The following is an 11,998-nucleotide window of genomic DNA, read 5'->3' on the forward strand; positions in this document are numbered from 1 at the left end:
AAAATAAGACAAGGAAGAGGCAAGAAGCTAGATGTTCTGCAATAACTGAGAATTTGTTAAAACTTGAGCCACAGATTACTGACCTGGTGTGCTAAGCTTAGACACATCAGGCACAACAATCAGCGTGCCTGTAAAGTCACATTTGTCACCAGCCTGAGCTGACTCCACAGCTTCAGCCCTCAAGATCACTTCTAAACTGCGGGGGATACTCCCTCGAGGAAGCTCAGCTTGAGTCTCTTGAATACGAACCTGTAACAGAGTCAAATAAATGGCCAAGGATGAGAAGAGATCTCTTTCAAGTGCAATGTGATCTAAATTAAATCCACAAACATTGATATATCCTAAATTATCAGTTGGCAGACTTTTGATATGTGCCAACATTCATCTTAAAAAACTCTTTTCAATTTGGTAAGAGATTATGTCTATTTAAAAACTGCAACTTCACTTTTGCTCTCATTAAATAATACATATTTTGTTCTCTCTGTTGAAATTTACTTTAAGTATGTGTTTTGGGTCCCATCCTCCTCTAAATTATTGGGGAAATTTCACATCTATTTTACCCTCCACCTCAATGCAACTGTTAACATTACTTAAGATACACATATTTTTACTAATTTGAAAGAAGTTGCAAAAATCAAGATATTTTACCCGTAAATATTAAAGCACTCATCTCCTAAGAATAAAGACAATCTCCTATGTAACCACAATGCCATCAATCACATCAAGGATTTAAGTATTTAATTCCATGTCTTCTATTATCTGGGAGAAGGAAATGGCAACCCTTCTATTATCCAGTCCACTTTCATATTTCCCCAACTGTCAAGAATCTCCTTTATTACAGCTGTTCCCCTCCCCCAACCTAAATTCATATTTTGGTATTTGGTTTTTATATCAAGTTCTTTATCAGATACAAAGCATCTCTTACCCAAAATTGTGGGTAGAGTACAGACTTCTTACTAACCAAGTATCAAAATAATACAAGAAAACTAAGTAAAGACTAAAAGTTGAATTTAATATTATTTATTTTAGTCTGGTACTCATTCTCCTAGGGCTTGAGCTGCTGCAACTTTTCTTTCCTCCTTGCATATTCCAGAGTTAGTCAGTCCTGAAGAGACTTAGCCCCTTCATTCTTAACTGCTACCATTTATCTCTTGCCCAGGTATCCACAACTGCCTGTTAGTCTCTTTGTTAAATACTACCACTGTTGTCCCAATTAATCTTCCTGAAACAAAGAAAAATACACATCCTCTGAAAACGTATTCCTCTTGCTTTTCAAAACAGGTCCAATCTTCTCAATTTGAGGATCCAAGCACTTCCATGCTGCATATCAAATCATATCTCAGACGATCTCCAATTTGGTTCCTCTACTTTAATCATGATAATCCCCATAGCTGTTGACAAGCATATCCATCTTCACCTGTCCTTTTACTTATGCCTTCCTCCTTCTTAACCACCATCTCCAAATCTTATACCAAGTCTCTACTTCTTCAAAGTTTAAATAACTGACTTATAGTGACAAATAAGTTACTGTTTATTCTTTGACAAATATGTTTTATTTATCTGAAGGAGCTTTCAATCCAAGTTATTAAAAGTTAGAACACATTTATATACTGATAATTGAAATCTGCATGACAAATTCTTAGCTTAAACTTGTGGTCAGTTTTTATGTAAGTCACAGATCTTTAGGCAATTACAACACAGCCTAAGTCAAGCTTATGATAATAATTACAAGTGCCTAGAAGTGAATTATTAGCATAGGCTGAATCTGATCTAAACAGAATACCTTTTTTTTTTTTAGAATACCTTTTGAAAATCAACAAATCTTGATTTATTCGTATCCAGCAGGAATCTCCGTCTGTTGGCACAAACTGGATTTCGACAGATGTTTGGCTGTGTGTATTTGAACTGCTGTTCCACATCCTTGATCACTGTCTGACAGTCCAAGCACAGGAAAGTTCCACTCACAAGCTCTGGGTGAACTGGGTGAGTCCGTACCACCTGCCCACTGATGCGAGTAAGCAAACCAATTCTGGATGAGGTGAGCTCTCGAATTCTGTTTAAAGAAAAATACTGCATTAGTAAATGTTGATTTCCAAACTAAAAATTTTCACTTTTAATGAGAGGATATTCAAAAATAATTTATGCTTAAAAGAATAAGAGACAAGGTATTCTTTAGACTCTCCTGAAAGAGTGATTTAGTCAACATGCCCATTCCTGAAGTATAATGTACATGCATCCACAACAAAATACATAAATGCAAAACAAAACACCTAAGTAAAGGACATGAAAGAAATGCAATTACAATTATAAAACAGGGGCTTCCCAGATGGTGCAGTGGTAAAGACTGTATGAAATCAATGCAGGAGATGTGTGTTTGATCCCTGGACTGGGAAGATCCTTTGGAGGAGGAAATGGCAACCTGCTCCAGTATTTTTGCTGGGAAAAAGCTCATGGACAGAGGAGCCTGGTGGGCCACAGTCCATGGCATCGCAGAGTTGGACACAACTGTGTGACTGAGCACACACACAAAAATATTTTCTGCTGACCTACATTTCTAAATAAGCATTTTCATAGTACAGTTGTCATGGGGAAAACTTGTTTGTTTGAACTTGAAGGTTTAGAAAACACTTTATTTCAGAAACTCATTTTATATTAAATAACTTGGTAACTTTATCGGTAATTTTAGTAGTTAAAGTTTACAAAATAGCACTTTAATTTCCTCCAATAAATTTATTCTTTAAATAATTGCTAAAGAGGAAAACAGTTTAAATGTTATGCTATTTAAGCTCTTGACAATTCATTAATTTTTGTGACTGCTCTCAATTTTCATATTTTCTCTCTAAACTAAGCTTTCATCTAAACATCCCTTAAAAGGTGTCCTAAAGTATTATAATCAATAGAAATAACTTCACCTAACTTACTTCCCTTTCAATTTCCCTGGAAATTAGATTTTTCTACAACTAAATGTTCTGGATAACTGGGTATAACTCTTTACAGATGTAAGACTACAACCTTGTGAGCTTTCTGACAAGTGATAGCTATACTATTCGATGAATTCTTTTTCCTTTCAAAGAGTTTCTTACTTGTGTCTGGTAGGTAGGTCTTGAAATGCAACATAAAAATCCTTGGCAAGAGGGATCTCTTTACGGTCTTTGACAAAGGTTTTCAAGGCTCGACATAGGTAAGGGTAAACTCTGAAAAACAAACAAAAAGAAAACCAATTTATAACTTTAAGGAGGCTTACCAAGCCCTCTTTTCCCTTTCATGCTTCCCAATAGCTGAAACTAAGGAATTTCACCTGATTACAACCAATCTTTAGAATTTAACTATGCAGGACCCTTCTATCATCTGGTCCAGGAACCTCGTCAGTCCTCTTTTATTATACCACAAATACATCTAAGACAACATAAACACCAAATATAAAGTGCTATTCCTTGATATCTATTATTTTAAAATAATCATTTAGCATGCACACCGCAGACCACTCCTCTCTCCAAGATTACTCTTCCTGAACCTGGGCAGCATACTACCTCTTAACAGCAAAGCAGCCTCCCATTTGGTGTCAAGCCCTAGTATATTCTTCCAGGTTTAATTCTTGATTGACAGGAAATGGATAAGGGTAGCGAAGGAATCTGTGTACTGATGTGAGAGCAAGTTGGCAGAAACGTTTCACCTGGCTGGTTAGGTGGGTGTGTGCATGTTCCCTTGATTTAAGTTTTAAACAGCTGCAGTAGCTTGGTTTAAGCAGTAAGACCTGGAAGTCCTCTGAAAGATCAGCTACTCTCAGGAGACAGAACTGTGCGGCACAGTCTGTGTATGCGGTATGGACATAGGTGTTTCTACCATCAGCCCAATTTTCTACCTCCCTCTCACTTGTCAGGACAACTTTTCCTACTACATACTTTCACAATAAACTCCGCTGCTTATCCTTCTAGCCATTCTTGATAGTCAGATATGACTAGAAACACCAAAACAAATCCTCTGATTCCTTATTCCTGGGTCTTCATTTCTCCTTCATAACTGTCCACAGTGTTTATTTTAGCCTGATTTTATTTATACAAATTGTCACATTTATTTAATCCAAATGCAGACAGAATTTTGTGTAGAAAGAGGTTTCTTGCTTTACATAGCAATCAAAAGCAAATTAAAAGCCTAATATCTGCCCCCAAAATATCGTTCAGCTTTTAAAATGTTTCAAGGGATTTTATTTAAAACGGGACGGGGAATAGATTAAATGAATGACAGAGCAATAGCACCGAATGCCTGACACAAAGTAAGCAATTCTATTAACACCTGGAAAAACTATCAATAGAAAGTAGAGATTTTCAATATCTGCATGTGAAAAACAGTCAACCCCACAAAGGCCTAAATTAGTTCAGAGCAGCATTAAAATGACCACTGGCTGTAAAAAAGGGCTTCTGTGACACCTGCCCTCCCTTTATCCTCACAAATTAACACTTCCATTCCAACAAGAGTGGCTTCCCAGGTTCCATGTCTACTTAAAAGATTAATATACCATACCTATAGAATTCCTCTTGAATGGTGGTAGAAAGTTGCTGGTTAAATTGCTCCAGGTCCACAAAACTCACAACCAACGTGTTTCTCTCAGGACGAATTAACTCCTCTGCTAACTGCAAGTACTTAATTTCTCCATCGCTGTTCTGGAACCTGCAGATACATACAAACCACATTAAACTGAAATTAGGCAGTAAAAAGAATCTGAATTCGGTGTACTGGTTAAAGATCACCAGCTTTAGGGCCAGGGAGGACCAATTTAGTAGTTGTATACCTTAAGGCTAGTTACCTGTCTTCTCTAAACCTATCCCTCTTCTTTTTGACTATAATAATGAAAAGGATTAGAACATCATCTTGTAAGGTTAACTGTGAAGATTAAATGAGAGAATGCCTACGAAATCTTTTGTACAAAGTTGGGAACATAGAAAAACTAGGTCTTAAGATTTAAATCTGAGTCCCCACCCCCAATATTTATTGATTTAGCTGCATCGGGTCTTAGTTGTGGCATGTGGGATCTTCACTGTGTTGTTTGGGACCTTTCATTGCAGCGCATACTCTCTAGTTGCAGTGTGCCAACTGGCTCAGTAGTTGAGGCTCGCAGGCTTAGTTTCATGGTATGTGGGATCTTAGTTCCCTGACTAGGGATCAAACCCACATCCCTTGCATTGCAAGGTGGATTCTTAACCACTGGACCATCAGGGAAGTCCCAAATCTGAATTTCTTGATCTAACATTTCCCAATCTTAATTGTACATAACGACAATAAAAGAACAGTTAGCATTTGTTTAGAAAAATATTAAATAAAACAACTCAGGTTATAATCTAAAGATTTAATTTCTAAAGGGAAAATTGACAGATTAATTGATGATTTAAGAACAAGAATATCAATAAATACACGGAAACAAGGTGCTTCGGGGCTCAAGACCTCAGGGAAATGAAAATGTGCAGACAAAGTAAAGCTGGGGTGTTTTTTCCTAACAAGTATCATACTAACATACTTACTTTTTATTCTTTTAACATAACCATGCAGATAGTTTTGAGGAAAACTAAATTCCTCCTTCAAATACAGTATGTTCTGTTTAATACATTATGAAAATCTCTCTGGAAAGCACTATGCCAGAGGTATCATAAGTTGGAAATAACAGCACTCCTTTTCTCCTAGGGCTGACACTCTCATAGGAGACATTTCTATTAAGGAGAGGGATAAGACATCTAAATGTCTAAGACAAATGAATAAACAAAATGTATATTCAATCTTTTTTTAAAATTTATTTTTTAATTGAAGGATAATTGCTTTACAGAATTTTGTTGGTTTCTGCCAAACATCTACTTGAAATCAGCCATAGGTATACATGTGTCTCCTCCCTCTTATCTCCCTCTTGGCTATTACAGAGCCCTTGTGTGAGTTTCCTGAGTCATACAGCAAATTCCCACTGGCGATCTACGTTACACATGGTAATGTAAGTTTCCATGTTACTCTCTCTGTATGTTTCAGTTCAGTTGCTCAGTCCTGTCGACTCTTTGTGACCCCATGAATCACAGCACGCCAGGCCTCTCTGTCCATCACCAACTCCCGGAGTTCGCTCAAACTCATGTCCATCGAGTTGGTGAGGCCATCCAGCCATCTCATTTTCTCTCGTCCCTGTCTCCTCCCACCCCCAATTCCTCCCAGCATCAGAGTCTTTTCCAGTGAGTCAACTCGTCGCATGAGGTGGCCAAAGTATTGCAGTTTCAGCTTTAGCATCAGTCCTTCCAATGAACACCCAGGATTGATCTCCTTTAGAACGGACTGGTTGGATCTCCTTGCAGTACAAGGGACTCTCAAGAGTCCTCTCCAACACCACAGTTCAAAAGCATCAATTCTTCAGCAATCAGCTTTCTTCACAGTCCAACTCTCACATCCATACATGACCACGGGAAAAACCATAGCCTTGACTAGATGGACCTTGGTTGGCAAAGTAATGTCTCTGCTTTTTAATATGCTATCTAGGTTGGTCATAACTTTCCTGCAAGGAATAAGCGTCTTTTAATTTCACGGCTGCAATCAGCATCTGCAGTGATTTTGGAGCCCCCCAAAATAAAGTCTGACACTGTTTCCCTCAGTCTTAAAACAGGATATCCTGCAATGTCTCAATGTGGATGAATCTTGAGGACACGGTGCTATGTGAAATAAACCAATTCAGTCCAGTCCAGTTACTCAGTCACGTCTGATTCTGCGACGCCAGGGACTGCAGCACACCAGGCTTTCCTGTCCATCATCAACTCCCGGAGTTTACTCAAACTGATGTCCATTGAGTTGTTGATGCCATCCAACCATCTCATCCTCTGTCATCCCCTTCTCCTCCTGCCTTCAATCTTTCCCAGCATCAGGGTCTTTTCAAATGAGACAGTTCTTCGCATCAGTTGGCCAAAGTACTGGAGTTTCAGCTTCAGCATCAGTCCTTCCAATGAATACCCAATTACACAAAGACAAATACTGCATGATTCTACTTAGAGGTGTCTAAAAGAGTCAAATTTCGGAATTTCCTGGCAGTTCAGAGGTTAGGACTCTGTGCTTTCACTGGGCCTGGGGTTCAATTCCTGGTCAGGAAATTAACCTCACACAAGTCATGAGGTGAAGTCCAAAAAAAAGGGTCAAATTCATAGAATCAAAGAGTGGAATGTTGGTTGGAGGAAAAGGAAAACGTGGAGGTATTATAGGCATAGTTTCAGTCAATAAAAAGAAATGCATCTGAGTCGATACTAATGAGATGGATGAACCTACAGCCTATTAAACAAAGTGAAAGCAGAAAGAGAAAAACAAATTGTTTATTAACACATATATACAGAATCTAGAAAGACGGTACTGATGAATCTGTTGGCAGGGCAGCAATGGAGACACAAAGACAACAACTTGTGGACACAGTGTGGGAAGGAGAGGGAGGGACAAACTGAAAGAGTTAACACTGAAACATATATATTACTATATGTACAACAGATAACAGTGGGAATTTACTGTATGATGCAGGGAGTTCAAACCTGGTGCTCCGTGACAACCTTGAGGGGTGGGATGGGGTGGGAGGTGAGAGGGAGGTTCAAGAGAGAGGGGACATATGTGTACTTATGGTTGATTCATGTTGATGTATAGCAGAAACTTAACACAATATTAAAAAAAAAACATAAATAAAAATTATGAAAGTTAAAAAAAGTTTCAGTGAAGCAAGGTGGATAAGTTCCAACAGACTCTACTGAACAATACACCGTACAGTTAAAATTTTGTTAAGAGGGTAGATCTCATGTTAAGAGTTCTTTCCACAATATAAGAAAAAAAAAAAGAAGGTGAAAGAAATGTGACAGGTGAATATAAACTAATTTTGCCTAACAGGAACACCTAGAAAGGCTTTATGCATATAACAGGTGGCACTGGAATTTGGCTTGGAAACACTTTTAAAATCTGAAAAGAAAAATGAGTGATAGACTGGCTACAGATGTTTCCAAGTATGTGATAGTCAGGAAAGGAAGGTATGGGAGGACTGTGGGTGATGACAGAATGGCTGTGGAAGATGAAACCAGAAAGGGCAGCTGTGAAGAATTTGGACTTTATTTCATAAGGAATGGCAAATCAAAGTTGGTATTTTGAGAGGGAGTTAACATTTTTTTCTCAACAAATACAAGGATTATTTGTCTTGTTCATCATTGTGCCCAGCAGTTAGCTGCAAGGCAAACTGCAAGGAAGTGAAGGTAACTATATTATTTGTTAATATCAAACATAGTTGAGGACCTTTGTAAAGTGGTATGGTGGCTAGGTGGGATTAAGCATGGGATTCACATTCAGATGAAACAGCTGGCAGTAGATACACTACCAGAGGTAATGGAAAATGGCAGCCTGGGAACATAGGGGAAGAAAGGATTGGGGCTGCCTGAAAGGGTTTTAACTGTACAGTGTATTGTTCAATAGATTCTGTTAGAACTTATCCACCTTGCTTCACTGAAACTTTTTTTAACTTTCATAATTTTATGTTTTGTTTTTAATATTGTGTTAAGTTTCTGCAATACATCCACATAAATCAATAGGGTTTAACAAACAGGTATGAATCTTTAGCTAGGCTTTGAGGCTGAATAGTTATCAGGCAGAGAATAACATTATGAAAAGTAGGGAAATATAAACTATGGTATTAAGCATGTCAGAATTTCATTAAGACAGCAGAACTATTAACAGTAAAAGTGTGGAAATATCCCGTATGTCGATGGATGGATGAATAAACAAATGAAACGTAGAATAGACATAATGAGTACCATTCACCCTTAAAAAGAAAATTCTGACACATGCTACAACATAGATAAACCTCAAAGACATTATGCTAAGTGAAGTAAGCTGGTCACAAAAGGACAAATATTGTATAAGGCCAAGTCTGAGGTACCTAAAGTAGTCCAATTCACAGACAGAAAATAGAATGGTGGTTGCCAGGCGCTGGAGGGTGGGGGAAATGGTGAATTATTGTTTAGTGAGTGCAGAGTTTCAGTTTGGAAAGAAGAAAACCTTCTGGAGATGGGTGTTAGTGATGGCTATATTACAAGGCAAATGTACTTAACATCAGTGAACTCTATGTTTAAAAAATGTTAAAATGGGTTTTTACCACAACAACAAAAAAAGAATTTCCTGCCATGTTATGCTTAAAAAAACTGAAGTCATTAATCATTAAGGTCCCTAAAGATAGCCACAAGAAACTTTAATGATGGAAGTATTTTCATAAGACACGTGCTAATTTTTTAAAGCTTCAGTATAACTAATGCTAACAACTCAGTAGTTTCTGTTCTGTTCTGTTCAGTTGCTCAATCGTGTCCTACATACTAGTAAAATCGTAAATAATTTTTTTAGGACTATTGCAGAGTCTCAGGCCAAGGCTGTCATCGAAGAGTACTTCAAATGCAAGAAACGATCAAATTAAAAAGCTAAGCTCTTATAAAAATTTTTTTCCTAACTCATTCCAAAGTGCTTCCACTTCTTCCTGGAAGCAGTAGAGTCCGTATCAGGGAGAGCAGCGATATTCTGCGCGATCTAAGAAAAGTAACTGGTGGCAGTGGCTGCACCAGCCAGAGAAAGGGGGTTTGAGATGCCTCGAGCCTAAAAAAAAGCAACAGAAAAAAAAAAAAAAACAGAAAGAAAGAAAAGAGGGATTTGGGGCGTTGGAAGGGAAGGAAGGAAGAGATGGAGAGAGTGCGTTCAGTGCCGTAAGCAACGCAGGCGGCCCCTAGCCCGAGCATCTGTCAAGCCCCGGGTTCATTCCCGCACATTCACCTCCACAGGCTCCAGGGCTGCCGGGCCCTCGGTGGACCCCATGAGGCCCCCGCCAGGATTCCCACGCCAGTTCGGCCTCCCCCCACGAGTCAGACGTGCGGCCTAACTGGACGAGTTACTCATTCCCACCCAGCTTCCGCGTCCGCACAGGGAACCGGGGGCTAGGCGACCACCAGCCTTTCGGGCTGTGAGGAATGAACAACGGGCCTAAGCGTTCGGCCCAGGACACAGCACACGGCAAAGCCCGAGGAAGGGCTCCAGATGAATTTCACCAACCCTGGAGCCCAGCCCAGCCCGGCCCAGGCTCCTCCCCGCAGCCCGCTCTCCGGGGCGCGCGACCCCTCAGTACCCAAACACGCGCGAGGCCCTAGGCGGCCCCAGACTCCGGAAGCCGGGAGGGGAAGTTCCGCGATTACGGGGCGACCGCCGACTTACTCCTCCAAGAAGTCCAGGAACAGTTTCTGGCACTTCTCGGCCACCTCGTCACGGACTTCCAGGTGCTGGCTGCCGGCGCCCGGCTCCGCCGCTGCAGCGAGGTCCATATCTGCCTAATGCTGAAGGGCAGCTGGCGCCACACTACAGTTGCTTCTCCTCCGACGCTGCTGCTCTGCGCGCGCCGCCTCCGTCCCGCCCCATCGCTGGAAGGCCGGAGCCAATCGTGGCTCAGGAACCCCGGGATTCGCGCCAAACCTGTCCAATGAGCGCGGGCTCTCTCTCAGCCCCGCCCACGGAGAGGAGATTTCGCGCCAAATGCAAAGACCTGAGACAGCTGGGTGGTCTATCTCTGCGCCTGCGCAGTTGGTAGTGTCCAGGGAAATTTGGCTCCTGGAAGTTAAAAGATAAGATCTTTGTTCGGGGTTGGGGTTGGGGGGTGGTTTTTCAAATTTTATTCAGATCGTTTCAGTGATATTAATTGAGCAGGAGGCATAAGGCTTTAGAGAGGAAAATGAGTAAGATTCAGACCTCCTTGAGCCATCCAATTCAGTTCAGTTCAGTCGTTCAATCGTGTCCGACTCTGCAACCCCATGAACTGCAGCACGCCAGGCCTCCCTGTCCATCATCAGGCCTCCCTGTCCATCATCAACTCCCGGAGCCATCCAACTGGAAGACATAAACTGTAAACCACCGGTTAAAATCCTGTAAAAAGAGTCTAAAGTGATGTATAAACAGTACCAGGGGGAAAGGAGAAAGGGGAGTTGGCACAATTATTCTGGTTGGTGCTGACCGGGGAAAAGCAGCTATTATTTGACGCTGTTGATTAATTCGTCCGTCAAACGCACTTTTGACTTGGGTCTTCCTGACTTTCCTTTCCACCCCTTGGTGGCCACATAGGCCTTGGTGGCTTATATCTTTGGCCATTTCTGATTAGACCCCTTTATAGGTGGCTGTTTAGGGAGTCCCTTAAATGTTCTGGTTCCAGAACCCTCTTTTCTCCTAAAGGAGCCCTCTTGGGCAAGCCCCTCCACTCTCTTGGTTTCAATTCACCAAGATCTGGGTGCTGTTGAATTCTGAAAGTGTATTACCGACCAGTTATCTTTCTTGGGCCTCCAACATTTATGAGAAACTTGGCTTAGTTCTATTTTTTGAGGCTTCTAAGTATATTAAAAGGAGAGTGTGTGTTTTTTTTTTTTAATGCCAAACAGGATGATAGAAGCTACAGTCATTGTTTTAACACACACGCTTAAGTTGAAGGCCCTGTTCACAAGACATTTACAAGATTTAACAAAGAAGTTCATTGCTTTTGTACTATAGTATACCAGATGGTGTGTATTACCTCATTTGAAGGGGATGGGAACCCTTGCAGATCTGTATCCCTCAGCTCTTCACCAGTTCCAGATCTGCCCGCCCACAGAACGTCATCACTTGTATATACTTTAGGAACCTTAAACTCACCTTAAACTCATTCCCAACCCTCCTGCACTGGCATAAGAATGGATCCAGGAGCATTTTGCTGACAGGATTCTGTCTCAGTCTCTCAAAAGGCCTCCTTCTTTTCTCTTCCATTTTTATTTTCCTTCTCTTTTTCCAGGTAGACTTTTCAGAACTAAAGTACCACCTACAGAAGGAAAAAAGCAAAGAACAAAAGTGAAGAGTTCCAGGCTTATTTATGGCTATGCCCACAGAGAAACTTGGAAGTTGTTCTTCTCAGCCCTCCACACCTCACCGGACCTCCCTCCTGCCTTCAGACATGCATCTGTGGACCAGA

The 11,998-nt window shown here is 40.7% G+C and overlaps 1 protein-coding gene across 1 annotated transcript in view; it reads right to left on the reverse strand.

Annotated features, from left to right (window-relative positions):
* The window catches only part of MCM6 (minichromosome maintenance complex component 6), a 37,085-nt gene extending 26,670 nt beyond the window's left edge, over positions 1-10,415 (reverse strand). The window contains exons 1-5 of the mRNA XM_055397945.2: positions 10,228-10,415; positions 4,522-4,668; positions 3,084-3,194; positions 1,804-2,053; positions 84-249 (exon numbers count right to left, since the gene is read on the reverse strand). Coding sequence (XP_055253920.1) covers positions 84-249; positions 1,804-2,053; positions 3,084-3,194; positions 4,522-4,668; positions 10,228-10,334 — 781 coding nt within the window. The 5' untranslated portion in view covers positions 10,335-10,415. The remainder of the gene's footprint in view (positions 1-83; positions 250-1,803; positions 2,054-3,083; positions 3,195-4,521; positions 4,669-10,227) is intronic.
* Between the last annotated feature and the right edge of the window lie 1,583 nt (positions 10,416-11,998).

The sequence above is a fragment of the Moschus berezovskii genome, chromosome 2, assembly GCF_049115385.1.
Source record: "Moschus berezovskii isolate FMDL1 chromosome 2, NW_MosBer_1.0, whole genome shotgun sequence".
NCBI classification, from domain to species: Eukaryota; Metazoa; Chordata; class Mammalia; order Artiodactyla; family Moschidae; genus Moschus; species Moschus berezovskii.